The 25256-nt window shown below is 41.4% G+C and overlaps 1 protein-coding gene across 1 annotated transcript; it reads left to right on the top strand.

Annotated features, from left to right (window-relative positions):
- Positions 1-1729: 1729 nt before the first annotated feature.
- Positions 1730-21275, top strand: LOC141098107 (uncharacterized). Its single transcript, XM_073585676.1, has 3 exons — positions 1730-1769; positions 19852-20008; positions 20123-21275. Exons 1-3 carry the CDS (start codon positions 1730-1732, stop codon positions 21273-21275), a joined length of 1350 nt encoding a protein of 449 aa, XP_073441777.1.
- The last annotated feature ends 3981 nt before the right edge of the window (positions 21276-25256 follow it).

A 25256-nucleotide genomic window follows, 5' to 3' on the forward strand; every position in this document is an offset into this window, starting at 1 on the left:
GCGGTTTCTCTGCTGTAGATATCTCCCGACAGTAGCTCCATCTGCAGTTGCTGCTGTTTGGTCTGCTGCATCAGGAGTTTAGTTTTCTTCTGCTGGACTTGCTGCTGCTGGAGCTGATGGTCTTGCTGGTCCTGGCATTGGAACAGGTGCTTGATCAGCTCCTCCATTTTGTCTGACCGCTGTTCCATCTTTATAACCGCCTTCACCCTGGACATGCAGTTTGTCTACAGCCATCTCACTATAGCTTGATACAGGAACGCTGTCTCTTTAAATCTTACAGTGGTTTATTAAAAGGTACTACTTAAAACTGTGCAGTGCTAACAAAACTAACAACGGCCTGACGGGCCCAACAGAAAGACAAAAACATAATGTATGGCACAGTCCATGTTGCTGCAGGGATTCGCCTGCTCAGGAACAAACAAAAAATTCAGCTTTCCTCATCATGAAAACACAGTTCTGGAGTTTGCACCTAGAGGCACACCCGACACTGAATGAGCCACAAGGCTGTGCATCTATCCACTGGACTCCACCCACTCTACATCTGGTCACTAAACCTAGCCCTAAACATGGCCAATTAACTCCTCTCAGCACTTATTGTGCTGAAGTTTTTTCCAAGGTTTATATCACTGAAGCTAATAACCTCAGTGATACATATCTTCCCTCCAGGACTATGCCAGTGACTTTGTTACAACACTTATATAACATACTTGTGGTATTTCTGTGCCAGGACAGATAACATGTTCATCTACGGCTGTATCTCCATTGCTATTTTTTAAAATTATGACAGCGCTGAAATATATGGCTTTTTTATTCTAAATGGGAGAATTTTTAAGGGTTTAAGAAGCAACTTCAATTTCTGCTTTCATATTCAGACACCCTGATATGCAATTTGAAACCCACTTCTAATTTCAGACTTCTCTCATGGGGATATGTTAATGTAATAATGCATGGTGGATGTGAGCTGTGTGTGCCTTGGGTTCTACCTTCACTAGCTCTTGAGTATTCTCACAGCTTCATTCCAGAACTGCATTCTCCACTTAACTCCTTAACATACCATGATGGATTAACTCATCATTGAGTAAGTCATGGTGTGTGCAGCAGGAGCAGAAGATGAGCCCACTCCTCAAGTGGAAGATGTTAGCTTAATTAACAAGATGGCTAACAGATGATGCTGGAGCTGAGTGCTGTCTGTGGCTGTTAAACATTTAAATGCCACTCTCATTCTCTGACATTGGCATTTAAATAAGAGAAAACAAGGGCGGGGGCACAGACATAGGGCTTCACCTGGTATAAATCAATTAAAATATAAATGTACTCTGGAGTACTCACCCTTTATGGGTTGTGTTCAGACACAACCACTCTCAATGTTTGTTGCAGTCATAAAGCTGCTGCAGAGCTCGTGCAGGTGGACAGCGTCCACTAGGTATCATAAGTTGAGGATCCAAGAAAAGCACTTCTGAGCATCCGCGCTGCTTTAGTGATAAGAATTCTTCAGAAATCCATATAAATCTTTCAAGTTCTTTATTATATGTACTACAGAAACTGTAGTACATATAATAAAGAACTTGAAAGATTTATATGGATTTCTGAAGAATTCTTATCACTAAAGCAGCGCAATGCTCAGAAGTGCTTTTCTTGGATCCTCAAGTTATGATTGGCATTTAAATGGAATGGGTGCCTGTGAATATCATCTTTCATTGGCTTTCTGCAACGTAATCAGAGGGAAACGATGCATCATCAACTGCTGAAGGCAAAAGGTGCTCTTAAAGGTTTGTCCATGCTAAGGGTAAGGGGGAGCATATACTTGGTTTGAGTAGTCCTTCTGTGTTGACAGACTCCCTTTAAGCATAAACTTACTTGTTACCTGTGCAAGTGAATAAAAGTTATGTAATATATACAATATAGTATATGTGCTTGCCTACAGAATTAGCAATTAATGGAATCATCTATAATATTTTGGGATTTACAATCAGAAAAATACTTGAAAAACAAAGCTACAACTTCTACCAAGACATCCAAGAGGTGTTAAAGGTTTATTTCTATCCTTTAAAGCACCCACATAATTTTCCATAAGTGGATTAAAAACACATGTGACATGCACACATATGAACAAGTCGGTAGGACAATGTTCACACCACCCACTGACTCAATCACAAACAGAGAGCACAGAATGACAATTGTGCAAAAATATCCTGCAGCAAAACATGTAACAGTAGTCAGCAAGTGCTGATAAAAAGATGATAGCAAATACAGGGTATTTAGTTGATACTTTTTTTGCAAAAAAAAATGTATACCAAGCTGCTCCACCGCGTCAAGGTAACCTCTATTGAAGCAGTCCCTATCTAATGTAATTAAAACCTGAACATGTGGACAGTGTCTAAATGAACAGGATGAAGACAGGCACTTCCTGGTATGGGCACGTGGTGTAAGCCAGCTCTTTATGTGCATGTCACACAAGAGAGGGGTGGGGTCTCTCAAATCATGCATAGGCACGGAAAAAAACTGGATTAAAAACACATGTGACATGCACACATATGAACAAGTCGGTAGGACAATGTTCACACCACCCACTGACTCATTCACAAACAGAGAGCACAGAATGACAATTGTGCAAAAATATCCTGCAGCAAAACATGTAACAGTAGTCAGCAAGTGCTGATAAAAAGATGATAGCAAATACAGGGTATTTAGTTGATACTTTTTTTGCAAAAAAAAATGTATACCAAGCTGCTCCACCACATAAAGGTAACCCCTATTGAAGCAGTCCCTATCTAATGTATTTAAAACCTGAACATGTGAACAGTGTCTAAATGAACATGATGAAGACTGAAGACAGGCGCTTCCTGGTATGGGCACGTGGTGTAAGCCAGCTCTTTATGTGCATGTCACACAAGAGAGGGGTGGGGTCTCTCAAATCATGCATAGGCACGGAAAAAAACTGGATTAAAAACACATGTGACATGCACACATATGAACAAGTCGGTAGGACAATGTTCACACCACCCACTGGCTCAATCACAAACAGAGAGCACAGAATGACAATTGTGCAAAAATATCCTGCAGTAAAACATGTAACAGCAGTCAGCAAGTACTGATAAAAAGATTTTCCATAAGTGTACAAAAAAATGTGGGTCCCATATCGCCATCTCAAGAATGGGAAGTTTCTGTCAAAGACAGTGTGGCCAGCAGAGTTGGTGTAAATCACTTCAAAGGACCCAATCCAACATCCAGTTCAATAATCTGACCATTGGATGAGAGCCAAAAGAACCACCTCCAAGGATCTCCTTTTCATTAGTTTACACGGCATAGCATGATGACATCAATGCGACATGATGCACATGTGACGGCACATCAGATCCACTAATGCTGTGAATGCTGGCAAGTAAAAAGGGGTTCTCGCAACTCTTCTAAGATGGCCATAGATTGCTGAACCAGCTGCTGGACTAAATCCTGTAACTGGGTTTTCACCCACTCTATTGACCACACATGTGCAAATATCTCCAATCATTTTTATTATAGTTCTGGCAATTTTCAGAGCTTCTAAAGTGAAGAGTAACATAAAAACATTTCCTAAATCTAGCATAGTAAGAAAAAGAAAATTAGTAAATGTTATTATCAATGGTGATGCTTACTAAGTGCACAATGTGCTTCTTACAGTCTCCAATAAAGAATTTATAATGACAGATCATGTACATTATATCGGCAGTGATAGACAGTGCATCCAAGAGTTCCTGCTGTTTGATACTTACTCAGTCGAGGAAACTAAATAGAAATGTGCAATTAAATAATATATATACAAATTTAATATTTACGCTCAGAGTTAGAGCTGTATAAATAGTGAACTCCACCCAGGGAAGATAAAATAGGAGTTCAAAGCAAGGCAAGGAAGCGTTAGGGATCAGTATAATGCCAACACCAAAATTCTTATAAAGATCGTGAATAAGCATTGGAATATATTGAAGAACGACAAAGTGATTGGTGAAATGTTACCAACTCATCCCAAATTTATTTTCAGGAAGGCAAATAATCTTGGAAATGCAATAGCCCCCTCTATTCCTAAACCCATGTTGGCGAACCATGTTCATTCACAACACCACCAAATGGGTTTTTTCCATGTAGAAGATGTGGACCTTGTAGGAAATTAGGGTCCAAAAAACAATTTTCTATTGTAAATAAATCCTTGGAGGTTAAAATTAAGGACTTTATTACTTGTGAGACCAAGGGGGTTATTTACGGGATTACCTGCCCCTGTGGAAAGCTATATATCGGTCGTACCATACGTCCACTATATATAAGAATAGCAAAACATTTGCGCAACATTAGGAATAAATTTAGTGGCCACCCTCTTTCAAATCATTTTCTAATCCATCATGGAGGTTCCATGAAAGGTATAACAGTAACAGGCATTAAAGTGGTTAAAAAGTGCTGGAGGAGAGGGAATTTTATCCATCAGATGTCAAAAGAGGAGAGTAAATGGATTTTTGCGATGGATACACTGATACCCAATGGCTTAAATAGCGAAATTGAGCTTTTTGCTTTTAATGTTTAAATTGGAACTTCAGTTGCTGGAGGGTATAAGAATGCCGCCCATTTGCTATGGAGTATCCCTGAAGAAGGAATCCGTTGATTCAGAAACGCGTTGGATGTTTTTTGAGCTTCTCCGCTCTCCATAGCCTGTCACGTGAGTAATCACGTGACCGTGACGTCACGCAAGGTCCTGTGTACCTTGCCGGCTACAGCCTGCATGCGACGCTACGGCTCACAAGCCAGGGCGGGCGCACTGCAGACAGGACGTCTGTCTCCGGCCGGGACAGCGTCCATTACCCGAAGCATCAACTCTCCTTTTTGCAACTGGCGATCACATCTTTGGAACATATATGAGACGTCGCTATTTCTTCAATGTAACTCCTCCTCTATAGGACTTGTGCCGGGAAGCACTACACTATAAAGCTGCTGATCTTAAGGTAATTTCTCATTATCCCTTGGACAGATTTTTCTATTTACCCTACCAGTGATTTTTGATGTACTGTGTATGCATATAAATCGGCGTACATTTTAATAATAATTTTTGTGAATGAGTCAAGGGGGCGGTTCTTGATCCCTAACGCTTCCTTGCCTTGCTTTGAACTCCTATTTTATCTTCCCTGGGTGGAGTTCACTATTTATACAGATCTAACTCTGAGCGCAAATATTAAATTTGTATATATATTATTTATTTGGATCAATTTGGTGGTATTATCCTAATATTTTGCTGCTGAGTAGTCTGTAGCGCTAGCGCTGTTGGTTGATTAATTTTTTAATCAACCGGGCAGCACGGTGGCTCAGTGGTTAGCGCTGCAGCCTTGCAGCGCTGGGGTCCTGGGTTCGAACCCCACCAAGGACAACATCTGCAAGGAGTTTGTATGTTCTCCCCGTGTTTGCGTGGGTTTCCTCCGGGCACTCCGGTTTCCTCCCACACTCCAAAGACATACTGATAGGGAATTTAGATTGTGAGCCCCATCGGGGACAGTGATGAAATGTGTGCAAACTGTAAAGCGCTGCGGAATATGTTAGCGCTATATAAAAATAAAGATTATTATTATTATTATTATTTTTATTAGAAATGTGCAATTATCTGATATTTTTCCATAAAGTTTCTCATTACTGTATATCTATTTACCTCCATGATACATTCTCATACTGTAGTTTATTGCAAGTTGGCAAAAATAGCCGAAAGGTGCGAGTTCAAACTTTAAAAGGAAAAAAACAACCAACAGTAGTCCGATGCAATTGAACCATTTTGCTTTCTCAAAAATTGATTACATTCACATAAACTAGTGAAACTGCAATCTGCTGCAAAATTACCTAATAATTGTTAAATGACCTGTACATACATATGTAATTAACCATTGAAGCCATATGAACTCTGTAATGAAAACAGGTCCAGGGTTCATTTACACGAAATATGTGCAGTTTCAAGGCATTCAATCATAAGACCACAGAGAAGTTAATTTTTCTTTATGGATTGAAGGCATAATATATTTGCATTTTGAAAGTCGTAATAAAAGAAACAACAAAAAAATAAAGGAAAAACAATTATTACAGCAAATAGAGTTTTTATCTTTGGAGATATGGGAATAGTTTTTATCTAATTTTAAGTTTGGCTCTTTTGCCGTCCCCCTTCCGGCTGTGGCCAATTTTTCATTTTTCTCTCATCTTCTTCCAAGAGTTATAGCTTTTTTATTTTTCATTCAAGGGCTTGCTATTACAGGACAAGTTATATTACTGAATGACTCAATTACCATGGCCATTTATTTTTTTCAGCTCAAGTGGGGTAAATTGTTGAAAAAAATACAATTCTGCTTTGATTTGGGTGACCTGTTTTTTATGAAGTTCAGTGCGTTGTAAAATTGAACTGGCAATAGGATTCTTTTGGTCAGTATGATTAAGGTGAAGCTAAACTTGTAAAGTTATGGATTTGAATATAGGGCGGATGTGCAGTTCCTGGCCATAGCCAGTATACAGTCAATGGAGCTGTGTAGCTCCATAACTGAACAGTTCTGGTCACTGACAACACCGGGAACAGCTGATCGGCAGTGTGTCGGGTATCGCACCCCACTGATCCAACATTGATGACCTATCCTAAGGATATATTACATTATATATATATATATATATATAGAAAATGATGTTTTGTTTTACATTTTTTGAAAACTTTAGCACCTCTAGGGGACTTGAACAAATGATCGCTTGTATAATGTACTGCAATACTTCTGGATTGAAACTCTCATACATGTTGGGCTTCATAGAAAAAAAAAAATCTGGCAGCAGAGATAACCTTTAATAGGCCCCTTACTCTTATGGCATACCATCACCACCCCACTATCGTGTCACTCCAGAATTGGTGAGCCACAGGGATGGTGCCACTGAATTGCAGCTTTCAGAGATTAACAACCTTATTGATTTGGTCATATACCTAGCTCTGTTTCTGAGTGGATGCTGGGGTTTGGAAAAATGAGATGAGGAATAAGAGACTTGCACTATGAGTGGTGGGGCTTCCACAGACATGAAACAGGTTCCAGTTACACTCTTTAGTCTGACTGATGCTACCAATACTGGTAATTCTGGCTCTGGGCACCATAAACACCATGAATGCAACTGAAAAAAAAAAAAAGAGGTGCACCAACAGACAGAGGAGAAATTAAAACAGCACCTATCTACGCATTTTGCGTTTCCACTTTGTCAGATGTAGCTTATGAAGGCAAAATTCGAAACATTTAGATTGGGTCTGTTTTCAGTCTGATTAATTGTTAAATAAATTCCCTTAACTTAGTGCGAATTGGAGTGTTCATTCTGGTCCATCGGTAAAAAGAGGAGGAAAAGGTGGAAGAGGATGGAGAACAGGTCAAATCTTCCTCGTATGTACTAAGTGTTGAAACTAATCCTGTGTGATCTACGATCCATTTCTGCTCTGATGGCTGGTGACCCCATTTTTATATATTCTAGTTGGTTTCTGGTGAGCAGTCAGACGTGTGTGGAATTTATAGAAAGGTGTACACCCTATTAAATTTGGCGCATATTACTCCAGGTAGCTTCATTTTCACGTAAAAAAAGCACAATGGAGCAAACACCAGCTCACCTGGTCGAGAGATTCCTGGAATAAGGGTGCGGTGCACGGAGACTTCTAGCTGGTCTCCTGAGTAACCCATGAAAAATATTTGGAAAAGCCAGCAACCGCAGTTGCTGGATTTACCAGCTTCATATTCAGACTGGTTTATAAAATATCAGTCGTAATAAATTTCCTCCCCAATAAATAAGGTCAAATCTATATTAATTCTAATAAGTTATTTCTAGGGACATTGGTGCAGGATCTTCTACCTTTGAAAACAATTTCTACATTTGGAAAAAGAAAATTGCCTCAAAAACAGCAAAACAGCGTTAGTACAAAATTTATAGTACATTACTAAAGAATGATAAAAGGGCAGCAGAGTGCATTGTCGCCGGCTACTCATATTTATCTTTCTTAAAGGAAGAAATTATTTTGTGAAGAATAGATTCTTCAGAAACGACACGGACAATGGCTTAGAGGTAGCACTTTAATAGAAAAATGTGTTGATGAAAAGGCTTGGAGAAATGATAAAAGAGGAGCAGAAATGTGGCATCAGAAGAAATCTTATAGAAGGGGGTTTACGGATAAGTGGAGATATGAAGAACATACAATTACTTATTTGAATTGAAGTGGGTAAACGGGTGAGGGGGTCAAACAGTAATGAAATTGCATTTGGTTGTAGAAAGATGAGGAACATTGAATAACAAAATATACAATATTTCAGAGACTCTCTGTGCTAAATACAAAAACAAAGGTGGTACCAATGGAATATATATATATATATATATATATATATATATATACACTGTATATACACATACACACATACACACACTGCTCAAAAAAATAAAGGGAACACTCAAATAACACATCCTAGATATGAATGAATGAAATATTCTCAATGAATACTTTGTTCTGTACTAAGTTGAATGTGCTGACAACAAAATAACACAAAAATCATCAATGAACATCAAATTTATTAAGCAGTGGAGGCCTGGATTTGGAGTCACACACAAAATTAACGTGGAATGTTATGTCCTTAAAACAAGTCAAAATGATGCTCAGTATTGTGTGTGGCCTCCAAGTGCCTGTATGATCTCCCTACAATGCCTGGACATGCTCCTGATGAGGCGGCGGATGGTCTCCTGAGGGATTTCCTCCCAGACCTGGACTAAAGCATCCGCCAACTCCTGGACAGTCTGTGGTGCAACATGACGTTGGTGTATGGAGCGAGACATGATGTCCCAGATGTGTTCAATCGGATTCAGGTCTGGGGAACAGGCGGGCTATGGGCAGGCCAGTCCATAGCTTCAATGCCTTCATCTTGCAGGAACTGCTGACACATTCCAGCCACATGAGATCTGGCATTGTCCTGCATTGGGAGGAACCCAGGGCCAACTGCACCAGCATATGGTCTCACAAAGGGTCTGAGAATCTCATCTCGGTACCTAATGGCAGTCAGGCTACCTCTGGAGAGCACATGGAGGGCTGTACAGCCCTCCAAAGAAATGCCATCCCAAACCATTACTCACCCACTGCCAAACCAGTCATGATGAAGGATGTGGCAGCCCGCAGATTTCTCTCCATTGCATCTCCAGACTCTGTCACGTCTATCACATGTGCTCAGTGTGAACCTGCTTTCATCTGTGAAGAGCACAAGGCGCCAGTGGCGAATTTGCCAATCCTAGTGTTCTGTGGCAAATGCCAATAGTCCTGCACAGTGTGGGGCTGTGAGTACAACCCCCACCTGTGGACGTGGGGCACTCAGACCATCGTCATGGAGTCGGTTTCTAACAGTTTGTGCCGACACATGCACATTTGTGGTTTGTTGGAGGTAATTTTGCAGGGCTCTGGCAGTGCTCCTCCTGTTCCTCCTTGCACAAAGGCTGAGGTAGCAGTCCTGCTGCTGGGTTGTTGCCCTCCTATGGCCCCCTCCACATCTCCTGGTGTACTGGCCTGTCTCCTGGTAGCACCTCCAGCCTCTGTACACTACGCTGACAGACACAGCAAACCTTCTTGCCACAGCTCGCATTGATGTGCCATCCTGAATGAGGTGCACTACCTGAGCCATTTGTGTGGGTTGTAGAGTCCGTCTCATGCTACCATGATTGTGAAAGCACAACCAACATTCAAAAGTGACCAAAACATCAGCCAGAAAGTATTGGTACTGAGATGTGGTCTGTGGTCCCCACCTGCAGAACCACTCCTTTATTGAGTGTGTCTTGATAATTGCTAATTATTTCCATCTGTTGTCCATTCGATTTTCACAACAGTATGTGAAATTGATTGTCAATCAGTGTTGCTTCCTAAGTGGACAGTTTGATTTCACTGACGTTTGATTTACTTTGCGTTGTACACTGTTGTTTAGGTTAATAAAAAAGATCCTGTAAGTCCATCAAGAAGAAAGCGGATAGGCACAAACCGTCCCGTGCAAAATAATCCTTTATTGTGGTATCATCACACCAACAGCAGGCAGATAAAACAATGGAGCAGCAAATAGACGACGATCGTTTCGTGCTACATAGCGCTTCTACAGGTCATATATATATATATATATATATATATATATATATATATATATATACATATATATATCGCAAAACAACACATAGACCAGCTAACCTCTGAGCTCTGGATGGTAAATACCCGTTTCCTCTGTGTTGCATGGACCAAGACTGGGAACAAGTCCAACAAGGTAGAAATCAAGGCAGAAAAGTCCAGCAAGCGGAAACTTCAGGTGGTATGATAAAATCCAAGAATTTTTATTGCAGATAATTTAAGAAATCCAGAGTTCAGTAGCAAGATGCAGACATAATGCTGAACAGACTACGCGTTTCGGCGGTAACAACTGCCGCCTTCTTCACGGTCTCAAACTGCTTCTGGAATACTCCAACATTCTTAAGTAGAAAAAACATTTCTTAACCTCATAATCAAGAAGTAGTAACAGGTGTGGATAACATCCTTCAATGTTAACTCTATAGCATCCGGAAACAAGTAGAGAAAAAAAAAAAAGCATCAGTGTGAACAGTACCTGCGCTAACAAAGTTATCTGACCAGGATAAAGAAATAATTAAACTCACATATTATTACATTAATACAACGGTGTTATATAATGAAAACATTATGACTGAGATATAATAGCACTACTTAGAAAACATGATATCAGAAATTATTTATAATGTATTGCTAGATCCATTCTATTATTGAATCCATGCGATAACCTTGTATCTAAAAGAAACATCCATTTGCTTTCTCTTGCAAGAATTTTTTTGTGATAATTTCCCCCCCTTTTCTGTTTTTTTAACCTGTTCAATGCCTATAAAAGAAAAACCCTTGACATCACCCCCATGTATTTGTGAAAAATGTTGGGAAACTACAGAGGCTCCTGCTGGTGGCAAATTAACTGCATCAGAAAGATGTTTTCTGATCCTTTTTTTTAAAGTATTCATAGTGCAACCTACATACTGTTTGTTCTTAATATTTTTTTTTTTTATATAGCGCTAACATATTCCGCAGCGCTTTACAGTTTGAACATATTATCATCACTGTCCCTGATGGGGCTCACAATCTAAATTCCCTATCAGTATGTCTTTGGAGTGTGGGAGGAAACCGGAGTGCCCGGAGGAAACCCACGCAAACACGGGGAGAACATACAAACTCCTTGCAGATGTTGTCCTTGGTGGGATTCGAACCCAGGACTCCAGCGCTGCAAGGCTGCAGCGCTAACCACTGAACCACCGTGCTGCCCCTGTTTGTTGCAGATTTCACAACTAAATAAATAGATAACATTGGCGGTATTGCAATTAATATATGAAAGAATATCAAAAGTCTTATTATTGTGCATAGACATAAATGTTTTAGATTTTTTGGCATGCTTGCAACATTTGCACACATTAGCTCCACACCCATAGAAACCTTTGGTTTTTAACCAGTTGGTGTCCTGTGAGTTAAGAGACAAGGGATCCCTGAAAAGGCTAGAAGATAAAGGTGAACTTAGAGTGGGGGCACGTTTAGCAACAAACAAAATAGATTCACTATCTACCAGTGTTTTTAAGATTTTATCTTGACACAGAATGGGCAGATATTTCTTAATGATCGCAACAATATTATGATACTGGGGACTAAAAGATGTAGTAAAAGTAACTTTATTTGAACCATTACCAATATTATTGCATTTTGTCTTTTTATTTTTAGAGTACAGCAAATAGGCTCTATCCATATTATCTACCAGTTTTTTTGCTCTTTCCAAATAATAACTGGGATAACCTCGTTCACTTAATTTGGTGCAGGCTAAGTCCGCTTCTTTTTTATAGATGGATTCTTGTGTGCTATTTCTTTTTAGCCGAATCAGTTCACCAAGAGGAATGTTTTTAATAGTATGTTTGGGATGATTGGAATTAGCCGTTAGAATACTGTTACAATACGTATTTTTTCGGTATGGTGAAATATTAATCTGATGTGTTATCAAGTCACCTGTTAGAGTCAAGTCCAGAAAATTGGCCGAAAAATTAAGTACTGAGCTGGTAAATTTAAGATTATAATCATTGGTATCTAGATAGTTGAAAAAATCACTAATAAAAGTATCTCCTAGAAAATTTTTATCCCAAATAAACACCAAACCATCAATATATCTTCCTAGCCAAACAATACCATCTTTATAAGGGTTGTCATCACAAAAAATGAAATTTTCCTCCCATGTAGCCATAACTATATTTGCAAGGGACGGGGAAAAACGTGCTCCCATGATAACGCCCTGTGTTTGTAAGAAAAATCTATTATTAAATGAAAAATAGTTGTGTTCATGGAGAAACTCTATTGCAGAAATAATAAAATTTTGGATGTTTATGTCATATGAGTTGTATCGATGTAAATAGTACCTAATGCATCTCAGAGCTATATGATGTGGAATAGAGGGATAAAGTCCCACAACATCACATAACAACCAAACATAATTCTTCTGCCACTGTATTCTCTCCAAGACTCCAACAACATCCCTGGAATCCCCAAGAAAACTGGGTGTCAATGGGACTAGAGGTTTCAAAAAATGATCCACCCATTCTCCAAGCCTTTCACTAAAGGAACCTATACCAGAGACTATAGGTCTCATAGGTGGAGGAAAAATTTCCTTATGAACCTTAGGAAGTGAGTGATAAACTGGAATAATGGGATTCTCTACATACAGATACTTCATAATTTTGTTTGTAATGGCACTCGTTCCTAGCCCTTCATGTAACAAGAAATTCAATTTTTTATTAAAGTCTAATGTAGGATCCTGTCTGAATTCAATGTAAGTACTCATGTCCTCCAAATCCTGCAGGTTAATTTTCTTGTAAAGACCAGCATCCATAATCACAACAGCGCCTCCTTTATCTGCTTGCAGAACAAGGAGGTCAGAGTTGTCTTGAAGCTCAGCAATGGATTTCTGTTCAGAGAGGCTAAGATTAAAACCATGACTACTTTTTTCTAGATTTTTACTAAGATTTATTAAATCATTCTCTATAGCCTCCTGAAAAAAATCCAGTGCAGCTGGTCTCGATTTCACAGGGTAATAAAAAGAAAAACACATGTCAAAAGTGTCATTAAGATTAACATAGTCAGACACACTAGTTTCACTCTCCAATTGTCTAAGGTTATTCAAAGACATTTGTTCTTTAAAAGAAGTCATGAAAACCCTATTATGTGAACTGCGTAAACCGCTTGCAGCAGGAAAATCATCATGTTCTTGAACCATTGCAGTATCAAAACGCACTTTGAGTTAAATTACGTGCAAAACGATTCACATCAAAAATAGTATCATAAAGATTACATTTATTAGCAAGAGAAAACCCCAGACCTTTGGAGAGGAGAGCAATTTGAGACTCAGACAGAATATAACTGGATAAGTTAAACACCGGAATATTTAACGTTTTTTGTAATTTCTGATTCTCATATGAAAACCTCTTGGATTTATGTTTTCTTCCTCCTCTTTTGCGTTTTCTTGCCCATTTTTTTACACTGTTTTTTCTTTATGCGTGTTTTTTTATTGGAGGAGCCTTTTTTATTACATTTCCAAGAAGACAACGTGTTGGTAGAGGTGGTAGATGTATCTGTGGAGTCACTCGGTGTTTCTCCAAAGGTGGCATCCAAAATGTCCAGATTATTTCTAAAAGAAACTTTAGATTTTTTAAACCATGGTTTCCGTTTTCCTAAAATAGAAGAAGGATTACTAGTCCAATTATACACTTTATCATTTTTATAATCATCCAGATCCCGTTGGAATTTCCTTTTTTTGATCGCAATAATATCATTTTCTTTCTTTTTCAAGTTCTACTGAACACATTCTTGAAACTTAGAAAAGTCCTCTGAAGATTGCGATTCCTTGATTGCATTTTTTAATTTTTCTATGTCCTCATTCAGTTTGGACAACTCTATATTTTCTTCCTCCACAATAAGTTTAATCAGACTCAGGGAACAATCACTTAAGATGTTATCCCATTTCTTCTGAAAGGCATTTCCATATTCAGTAGTGGAGTATTTTTTTTAATCTCAAGCCTCTAGGAATCATGGCTCTTTCGAAGTAGCCATTTAATGAATTATAATCCCACCATAATCTTTGTTCTTTGGTAAGCAATTGCTCCAGCTTCACCATTTGGGAATCAGGATAATTTAAACAGGGACTTTCCAGATTGTCCTCTGAAAAAATAGCTGCCAATTTATTTAGGCAAGTCTGTTGATTATCCATAGTGAATATTATATCCAATGCTGTCACACCGTTGACATATAACCAATAAAATTGTTAAAATATCAAGTACTGTCTTTGCATGATAAGAATCGCAACAGTATGCTGGGGGTATAAAGAGCGGTTCAATAAATTCCCAGAATGATTAACAAAACAACACATAGACCAGCTAACCTCCGAGCTCTGGATGGTAAATACCTGTTTCTTCTGTGTTGCACGGACCAAGACTGGGAACAAGTCCAACAATGTAGAAATCAAGGCAGAAAAGTCCAGCAAGTGGAAACTTCAGGTGGTATAATACAATACAAGAATTTTTACTACAGAAAATTTAAAAAGTCCAGAGTTCAGTAACAAGATGCAGACATCTATAAAAAAGAAGCGGACTTAGCCTGCACCAGATTAAGTGAACGAGGTTATCCTAGTTATTATTTGGAAAGAGCAAAAAAACTGGTAGATAATATGGATAGAGCCTATTTGCTGTACTCTAAAAATAAAAAGACAAAATGCAATAATATTGGTAATGGTTCAAATAAAGTTACTTTTACTACATCTTTTAGTCCCCAGTATCATAATATTGTTGCGATCATTAAGAAATATCTGCCCATTCTGTGTCAAGATAAAATCTTAAAAACACTGGTAGATAGTGAATCTATTTTGTTTGTTGCTAAACGTGCCCCCACTCTAAGTTCACTTTTATCTTCTAGCCTTTTTAGGGATCCCTTGTCTCTTACCTCACAGGACACCAACTGGTTAAAAACCAAAGGTTTCTATGGGTGTGGAGCTAATGTGTGCAAATGTTGCAAGCATGCCAAAAAATCTAAAACATTTATGTCTATGCACAATAATAAGACTTTTGATATTCTTTCATATATTAATTGTAATACCGCCAATGTTATCTATTTAATTGTGAAATTTGCAATAAACAGTATGTAGGTTGCACTATGAATACTTTAAAAAAAGGATCAGAAAACATCTTTCTGATGCAGTTAATTTGCCTCCAGCAGGAGCCTCTGTAGTTTCCCGACATTTTTCACAAATACATGGGGGTGATGTCAAGGGTTTTTCTTTTATAGGCATTGAACAGGTTAAAAAAACAGAAAAGGGGGGGAAATTATCACAAAAAAATTCTTGCAAGAGAAAGCAAATGGATGTTTCTTTTAGATAAAAGGTTACCGCATGGATTCAATAATAGAATGGATCTAGCAATACATTATAAATAATTTCTGATATCATGTTTTTCTAAGTAGTGCTATTATATCTCAGTCATAATGTTTTTATTATATAACACCGTTGTATTAATGTAATAATGTGTGTTTAATTATTTCTTTATCCTGGTCAGATAACTTTGTTAGCGCAGGTACTGTTCACACTGATGCTTTTTTTTTTTTCTCTACTTTTTCCGGAAGCTATAGAGTTAACATTGAAGGATGTTATCCACACCTGTTACTACTTCTTGATTATGAGGTTAAGAAATGTTTTTTCTACTTAAGAATGTTGGAGTATTCCAGAAGCAGTTTGAGACCGTGAAGAAGGCGGCAGTTGTTACCGCCGAAACGCGTAGTCTGTTCAGCATTACGTCTGCATCTTGTTACTGAACTCTGGATTTTTTAAATTTTCTGTAATAGAAATTCTTGGATTTTATCATACCACCTGAAGTTTCCGCTTGCTGGACTTTTCTGCCTTGATTTATAATATATATATATATATATATATATATATATACTGTATATATAAAGTATATATATATGGGTCGCCTGCCAGGGCAGTGGAGTACTTGGTACAGGGCCGGTATCTCAGAGGGAAGTGTCAAAGTAGCGGTGACCCGGTTCGTGGCCCTGGGCATCCATGTAAAAGGGGTTAGGCGTGGCTGATTAAAGTTTATAAGTGGATGATACGTGACGCCACCTGTGGTGCTCGGCAATGAAGGGGTCAAGCCGACGCTGCAGGCAGATCCTCTGGGACAGATGGTATAAGGCAGCAAGATGTAATAGCTCCCCACAGGTAGAGCTGTAGTCCCAGGGCAGTAGTAATAGGTGTTGAGGAAGAGGGTGCAGTGTTAGGCACAGAGATGTAGCAGTGCTGAAGGGGTTGCAGGAAGAAGGCAATGACACAACAGGGTGCAGTTTCCTTTACCTTTACTTTGCTTTGTAAGGGCAGTCCAGGATCCAGATTACAGATGGAACAGGAGTTGGCCAGCCTGGAAGCAACTCAGGAATCTCTCTATGCAGATGGGTTGTGTCCTTTCTAGCGCTTATCTGAGGTACATGCAGCACTGAGTTACACTGAAGTTCCTCTTGCTTGCTCTCTTTTATAACCCCCTTGTATGGCAGACAGCTGTAGCCTCCTTCTTCTGGCTCACACATTCCTGTTGTGCCTCCAAGTCTTATGTAAGAACAAAACATTTACAGCTTCTTATTCCTCCGGTTTTTGCTGCAGGAACATCAGTATCCGCACAACCTCGGAGACCGGACTCCGGACCATGCGCTACGCTAGAAGTGAGTCTGAACTCTGCTCAATCCTCCAGCTCTTCTCCTCTCGTCCACACACTTCACCCTCCTCACACAAACTAACTATACTTACCTTTCCTGGCCCCCAGAGAGCAGCTCCTCCCCCAGTTTTGGTTCAGAGCTCCCACTGCTGACCTGGAGTGGGAACTGTGCTGTGTGTTGAATTTACCTGACAGAGAGACCCTTTATTGCTTCCAAGCATGACATCACACTTCCTAGGAGGAAGGTAATGCCACTGTGGCGACCATACTCCTGGGGGCGCCACATATACTGTATATATATATATTTATATATTATATATTCAGGTAGCTGAACATTTAGGAATTTAGACAAGATGGGAGGGTTATTGCACATTTTCCCAAATTCCTAAATTTTCAGATACTTTCTAATTTTTAAATTTTTCATATAGTCTCTACCAATTAAAGCTCAGTTTACACATATAGTAAGTTCATATATTTCAAACTATTTTCCTACAATGTAAATTCAAAATAAGTGAAAAAAAAAAACAATAAGAATACAATCTTTCTAATCTTCGTGAAACTTTCCCGACACCAATATAGCGATTGGATTAAATCCCTAGATCAATAACCCATTGTGAAGGAAGTATATAATCAATATGGGAAATCATAGTAATAGTAGAGCTACATTTAGTTGACAAAAGGGTGAAACTGCATATACCAGCATTGGAAGCACAGAGGGCCTTTTGCTAGAGGTGTCAATCATGGCACCTTAGCACCTGGATTCTGAGCTTAGAGGGGGTCAGAAAATGGTCTGTACTAGAAGGAATATTTCCTACTGTCTGTATAGACAGATATTTGAAAGGGCACAATGTGGCTTATTGTCCATTCACAGGCAGCATCATTTAAATAGACCAACCCAGATCATCCTGGAAATATGAGCCTATGGTTCGGACTATAAAAAGCTGGGTTACACAGAGAGAAGTGCTCAAATTTGAGGGCAGTCCAAGTGCTGATATGATCCATAATTCATTTCTCCTTCCCTCAGGAAACAGACGCTAACTGTTGGAGTAAACATTTAGGTATTTATTATTTCTCCCTTTTTATTTCTTAACTGTTTTGCACATTTGTGTGTCGTTTTATTTTTAACTTTATATATTTACTGTAAGCACTGTATATTTTTATGTTAAAGCCTAAAATCTTTAATAAATTGATCCTTGTTTGCTCTAAAGAACTTATAGTTTCTATGTTTGTGTGACCTCTTTAGATTGACAGTAACATTGACTTCGGGGACTTATCACCCGTGTGTTTAATGAGTAGTGTAAAAGATCTGGGTGTGCTGAATGTGTTGGGGTGTGATTTATGCTCACTTTATCGCTTAAAACAGAGATTGAGTGCTGGATTAAGTGAGAGGACATAAATTAACCCTTAAATTAAGGCCTCTTTCACACATCAGGTTTTCGCCGTCAGGCGCGATCCGGCGCTTTTGACAGAAACCGGATCCGGCGAAATGCAATGCCGGATCCGGTTTCCCCCCCATTGACTTGCATTAGAGCCGGATCGAGCCGGATGGCCATGCGTTTCATCCGGTTTTCGCCGGATCCGGCAATGTGTCACGATCCGGCGTCTGGAAAAAACAGCTACTGTAACGTTTTTTGTCTCCGGCGAAAAAAACGGACACGCCGGATCCGGCGTGTCCGGCTTTTTCATACAATGAAAGCCTACGAGCGCCGCAATGCGCCTGATCCGGCGACAGCCGGATCCGGTGGCCGGATCCGTTTTTTTTGGTCTGAGCATGCTCAGTAGCTCTGCCCACAAGACATATATAAAAGCAAGACAGTGGGACCCTCAGCCACACCCAACATGCCACCCAAGAAAGCAACCAAGCGCAGGAGAAGGCAGGAGACCTCTGCAGCACCATCAGCACCACCACCACCCCAAATGGAGCAGCAAATGGAACATGCTGAGGAGGGGAGGCCAGCAGCAGATGAGAGACGGTAATTATCAAATCCCCCATTCCTCCAAACTAGGGCTATTGAATATCAAGATATTCATTGGCCCTTTGTTTCTCTTTATTCAACAGCCGCCCAATAGATGCAGCAGCAGCAGCAGCAATGGCAGCAGCTGAAACACCACCCACAGCCATGGAGTCTGGCCACCAGGAAGACAGCACATCATCTTCTGGGAGCCCGCCCTCGCATCGTCAGCGTTTGACGGTAAGTTTTTATTTCCAAAATCCATCATCTCTGTAATATATGTCTATTCATTGCCTTTTATTTCAAAACAGGAATCACAAGATGAAGAGGAGCTCCCAGAAGAAGAAGGAAGGGGTGGACAGACACCTGGAGTGGGCTCACAATTGGTAAGTTTTTGGCATCAAACGCAGAAACACAACATCACACTACACACAACACATAGAAATCAATGTTCTGCAGACCACACACAGCAAACAAATGCCAACATCCAAAGACCTAACATTTTTTGTTTTCTTCTCTAGTCTTCCCAATCTGGTGCTCAGCCAAGAGGTCCTCGCAGTGCCTCCCAGGGTCGTCGGCTACAGCAACGCGGCGGTCACCAGCGTGTAAGTATAAATATTTTTGCTTTGTTTTTTTGGCTTTTTTATTTCATTTCTTTTGTGGAGGCTAATTATGTTATTTTTGTCTTTTTCTTTAACAGCCTTCACAGCGTGCTCCCGACTCTGACGGTGAGGATGGAGGACTCGATGTGGACCACCTCATCGATCTCGTCAGAGAAAGGGAGCCGCTCTGGAATATGGCTGACCGCCGCCACGCTGACCTGATCGTTACCCGACGACTCTGGGAGGAAATCTGTTCGCTCCTTGTGGACCGCTGGGAGGACCTCGATGCTCGGGCCCAGATTAAAGAGCGTAAGTATATACAGTACCGGTTGCTTGATGTAAACCAGTGTTTCCCGAACTCCAGTCCTCGTGGTCCCCACCGATCATGTGTTCAGGATTTCTATTTACTATGGAAATCCTGAAAACATGACCCCTGGGGACCATGAGGACTGGAGTTTGGGAAACACTGATGTTGTATACTAACCACTCCTTTCTCGTTTCAGGGAACAGAATTGTGAAGCGGTGGCGGTCTGTAAGGGATCGTTTCAAGAAGGAGTTCAATAAAGAGATGTGGGCCCTGAGTGGATCTGGAGGACGCAGGAGCAAGTACAAGTACGCCCAAGCCCTGTCGTTCCTCCGGGATACAATGGTCACCAGAAGGTAAATATTACACACCACATGTGACAAAAAAATGTTTAGATGTAAATTTTTTTTTTCAGCCAGGGCCATACCATGTCACTATTTTAATTGGTTTTTTCTCTCTTTATTCCACAGCACGGTGAGCAGCACTCGGGAGCCTGCACGATTGAACCCTTCTGAGGCGATCCCTGAGGAGACCGGCACCGAGGGACACTTCGACCGCCCCGGTACATCTGCACCTTCCCAGCCTTCCCACACATTCGACCCATCTGTCCCATCCACCAGCACAGGCGCATCGTGGCCGCCTACATTACATGAAGCTGCTGGTGAGATCGCTTTCCCTTTACCCCACCCTTCTGCCCCTGCCACCTCTAGTACACCTGCGGGTACTGGGCGGCAGCGGCAGAGGGGTCAGGAAAAGACTTATGCGCCAGAGTTCTTGCATCTGAATGCATCTTTCCAGAACTGTCTAAAAGTCTTGTCAGAGCAAATCTCCGCAGGCTATCAGCAGATCAACTCCAGCATTCTGGAGGTGAAGACACTTCTGCAAACCATGCATTCAGAAGCAAGATCTTTGCCAAACCACACCTTTTTCAGGTCTGTTGTGGAGCGCATGGAAACGCTCTCTCCTGCCCAGCAGATGCATGTAATGCATTCATGCCACGCTGCTCTCCAGCAAGTTACCTCCCAACCTCCTCCTCCCACCACAGTAGTTCCTCCACCTGCACCCCCTCCAGCCACTTTCCATCCTCCCCCTCCTATTACATCTACACCCCCTCCAGCCACTTTCCATCCTCCCCCTCCTATTACATCTACACCCCCTCCAGCCACTTTCCATCCTCCCCCTCCTATTACATACCATCCACCTCCCCAGCACCAGCAACCTCCCCAGCACCAGCAACCTCCCCAGCACCAGCAACCTCCCCAGCACCAGCAACCTCCCCAGTACCAGCAACCTCCCCAGTACCTGCAAACTCCCCAGTACCAGCAACCTCCCCAGTACCAGACATCTCCCCACTTCCAGCAACCTGCCCCGTACCAAACTCCTTCCCCATACAACTTGCCATCAACATCATCTGCTCCTACAGTCCCTGCCCAACCCTCCACTCCACCGCCCACCACCTCTTCTGCCTCCCACATGTCCACCCATTCTGTAGCTTTCTCCACACCTTCACCTCTAACTGTTCCTTCCCCACCACGATCCCAGTCCTCTCTCCACACTCCCAGTGTCGAAGTGTCCCGCAGCCCCTCCAGCAGTATTTCCACCCCACACTACACAGATTTATAATATGTATGTATTTTAATAAAAATGACCAGTTTTATGGTTTCAAAGCTTTATTAAAAAAGTTTATTAAAATTTAAAAACAGTTTACTAAAAAAAACATTTTTCAATAAAAGTTAAATTATTTTACACTGGTTGTCTGTCATTTCTTTCTGTGGCCAAAAAGGTTAAATACAGGGTATTTAAAAGGTAAAATGGTATTCAAAACTAGGTATATAACTGTGGGTAAATTTTAGCTTTTTGCCACAGTTGTGTTCCTGGTTGTGTTTGAAGCAAAGTATTTCACCTAAAAAGTTGTGTTTATTGTTGGTGATTTCCTAACAATGTACACAACTTTTGTTAAAAGGTGAAATACTTTGCATAAAACACAACCAGGTACACACCTGTGGCCTAAAGCTAAAAATAGTAAGACCATGACAAGATAGCCAACTTTGGTTGGCAAAGGTATATACTGTTGGTACAGAAGGTACACAATTTTGGTTAAGGGCACAAATCTTTCACACTCTGTCATCCTGCCAGTGTACTCTGCCTTGAGGTGACATAAAGTATAGTGCAAAATTGTCCCTCATTACTGAAACCGTCACAGAACTTCTAGTGGTAATGTCATGGTAATCTTGCAAGGTGGTTTCTTCAGAGGTGCCCTCAATGGAAATGGGTTCCTTGCAGATAACAAAATTGTGCAGGACCACGCAGCTTTGATCACCTCGTCAACAGTTTCTGTCTTGAGGTTGATTGCAGTCAATAGGACCCGCCATTTGGCTGTCAGAATACCAAAGGTACATTCAACCATTCTTCTTGCTCTTGTGAGGCGGTAATTAAAAATGCGTTTTGGTCTTGTCAATCCTCTGCTAGAGTATGGTTTCAAAAGGTGTTCTGACAGCTGGAAGGCTTCATCCCCTACACAGACAAATGGCATAGGTGGACCAGATGTTTGCGGCAGCGGTCTAGGTGGTGGGAACTGGAAGGTGTTTCCATACAGTTTACGCCCCATGGCAGACAGTTTGAAAACTTGAGAGTCATTGGAGCGGCCATAGGCCCCAATATCAACCGCAATAAATTTGTATTCCGCGTCAGCGATGGCCATGAGGACAATTGAAAAATATTTCTTGTAATTGAAATATTCCGAACCCGATACAGCTGGCTTTACAATGCGGATATGTTTCCCGTCCACAGCGCCCAAGCAGTTGGGAAACTGACATATCTGTTGAAACTTGTCAGCAATTTCAATCCACCTCTCGGTTGTGGGCTCTGGTAAAAACTCTTCAGCTAAGGAGTCCCACAGTGCACGGCATGTGTACTTCACAATTCCAGATATGGTGGAAATCCCGAGTCTGTACTGGAAATGCAGTGACGAAAGGGATTCTCCAGTTGCAAGAAATCTGTGGGGAATTAAAAAACAATAAATTAGTTTTAAATCACAGCATTACATACCAAAACTGAGCTATAACACTTGGAGATACAAACTACCACCAACAAGATTGCAGTGAAAGTGTGCTCTGATGCGATCACATCCAATAAATGTGGCTTACCTTAAAGTCACCATCAGACGCTCTGCGGGTGAAACAGAGAAGCGGCAATAGGTGTCCGCTTTTCTTATGAGGTGTGCAATGCGCTCCACCAAGTAATCAAAATTCTCCATTTTCATCCGAACATATCCAAAAAATTTATCCGGGTTTCGTCGAAGGTCCATGCAGAGTGTAGAATAGACCCCACGCGTCATTCTCTTGGCTGTGATGGGGTGGATCCACAAACGTCGTCTACGATGCCTGATGCGCTGCTGTCTCGCTCTCTCCTTCTCCAGAACAATCACCCTCAAACGATTCGCCTCCGCTGTAAAATCCGCCAGATTCTTCAAAATATTTGCAATCACAACATCCATCTTCGCCAGTAACTTGCTCTTCTCTACAACCTGCACTTTCTCCTCTACAACCTGTCAAAGAAGGGCTGTAGGAACACGCTATATATAGTTTTCCAGTAGCCAATCCCGTTCGGAAGGCCACAAGGGTCAATTTTAAAAACCGGATCCGGCGTAATCCGTCGAAAAACGGATAGAAAAACGAATGAACCGGATGAGACGGATCCGGTTTTGTCTGTCAAGAACAAGACGGATCCGGCAGAAAACCGGATCCGTCACATCCGGTTTTACTAAACATTTGCCGGATCCGGCGTTCCGGCACGACGCCGGATCGCGCCTGACGCCGAAAACCTGATGTGTGAAAGTAGCCTAAGCCGTCCCGAGTATAAGCCGACCCCCCCTAATTTTACCTAAAAAAACTGGGAAAACTTATTGACTCAAGTATAATTCGAGGGGGAATTGCAGCAGCTACTGGGTCCGTGAGTCTCCCCTCTCCCTGCTGGTCCATGAGTCTCCCTCGGGGGTGTTTTTTACCCCATCTTTCACAGCAACAGTGGTGACAGAGCAGCGCAATCCTGGCATGTATTGATTCCCTGAGGTAGCGTCGTGGAGCAAGCGGTAGCCAGAGGATACTAGAAAGAGGGTAAGGGAAAAGGGAAAGTGAATATTGACTGTAAAAAAATTAAATGCCGGTAATCTCCTCGTCATTGATTACATATAGGAAGCACATCGGCAATGGAGCCATATTATTGCAGCATAGCTACTATTTGCAGTGCCGGATCCGGTTTTGTCTGTCAAGAACAAGACGGATCCGGCAGAAAACCGGATCCGGCACATCAGGTTTTACAAAACATTTGCCGGATCCGGCATTCTGGCACGACGCCGGATCGCGCCTGACGCCGAAAGCCTGATGTGTGAAAGTAGCCTAACCCTTACATGCACGCTCCACATCACGTGATGAGAAGTGTGTGCATGACACCCATCTCCATATATCAGGCCATCATAACTGGTAATATTATACTCCAGAACCCTTTTAAAACTTGTTCAATTCTAATACAAAATACTTGTGAAAATGGGCTGCATAGTCTTACTACTCTTACAGTAAATAACCTCATATTCCCATGTATGTGGGTTTGGATCCAATTGATCACAAACAGTCTTACTGCTATCGCTTTCTGCTGGCTTTTCTAGCTCTCAGTATGCTTTAGTTCATATCAACTAATCTGTTAATTCTAGTTTTCTTTGGTCCCATGCCTTCCTGCCTTGCCTTGGTTTTATATATGATTTTATATATGGTACATTTGTGGCACCCCAGAGTCTGGTTGCCATGGTGACATTGCCTCCCTCTAAGGGGTAATGTCATGCCTGGAGGCAAGGGTGGTCCCCTTGCCAGGTAACACAGTGTACATGTCAATTCCTGCTCCAGGCCTGAAAGGGGAGCTTCCTTATAAATTCTGGCCAGCAGGTGGGGTTAGTGAGTCAGAAAGAAGTCAACTGAGAGAGTAAATAGGGGAGTTGTAATGGAAACGGGAACCAGCTGGAGCTCAGTGAGAGAGGAGTTGGCAGTTGATCTGTTGTGAGGGAAGGGACAAGAGCAGAGTCAAGAGCTCTGGGGAACTAAAATTGCATATAGCTGACCACAGAGCAGAGCGCTGATAAAAAGGGAAGCCAGAGTCCTTGGCTGGGTGGGTGCTGTACGCCCTGACAGCCGAATCTAGAGAGCAGGGGACTGCAAGCTCCCTGGCCACAACAAACACCTGAAGGCACAGCAACAGAAAAGAGACAGGGGCTGACAGTGAAAAGGACAGTGCCCGTGATATAGGTTGACACTGTCTGCCATACAAGTTAGAAACCATCACGCAGGAGAGGACCGCAGCTTAGCTACAAGCAGCAGGGACCCGAAAAGAGAGCGCAGAAGCAAGGTCCCCAACCCCACCTGTCAGGGTGGATCCCCTGAATGCCTCCAGGCAAGCCAGACTCAGTCCGTCATCTGTAATTGGTACCCCAGATTGCATCTACTTTCAAGTAAAAGGTAAAGAAAACTGCACCTCTGTGTCCTTCACTTATTCTCTGCACCCCAACGTTCACCACCATCTGAACAATCAAATATATTTGCCCTGGGGCCCTGTTCT

Source organism: Dendrobates tinctorius, unplaced genomic scaffold (assembly GCF_039654945.1).
Source record: "Dendrobates tinctorius isolate UK_male_01 unplaced genomic scaffold, ASM3965494v1 ptg000086l, whole genome shotgun sequence".
Lineage (NCBI taxonomy): Eukaryota > Metazoa > Chordata > Amphibia > Anura > Dendrobatidae > Dendrobates > Dendrobates tinctorius.

Excerpts from the sequence above, each read along its gene's own strand:
- LOC141098107 (XM_073585676.1), top strand. The coding sequence starts at position 1,730 with ATGCATCATCAACTGCTGAAGGCAAAAGGTGCTCTTAAAG. Across the intron at positions 1,770-19,851 it reads GGCAAAAGGTGCTCTTAAAG|GGAACAGAATTGTGAAGCGG; the intron begins GTTTGTCCATGC and ends TTCTCGTTTCAG. Across the intron at positions 20,009-20,122 it reads GATACAATGGTCACCAGAAG|CACGGTGAGCAGCACTCGGG; the intron begins GTAAATATTACA and ends TTTATTCCACAG.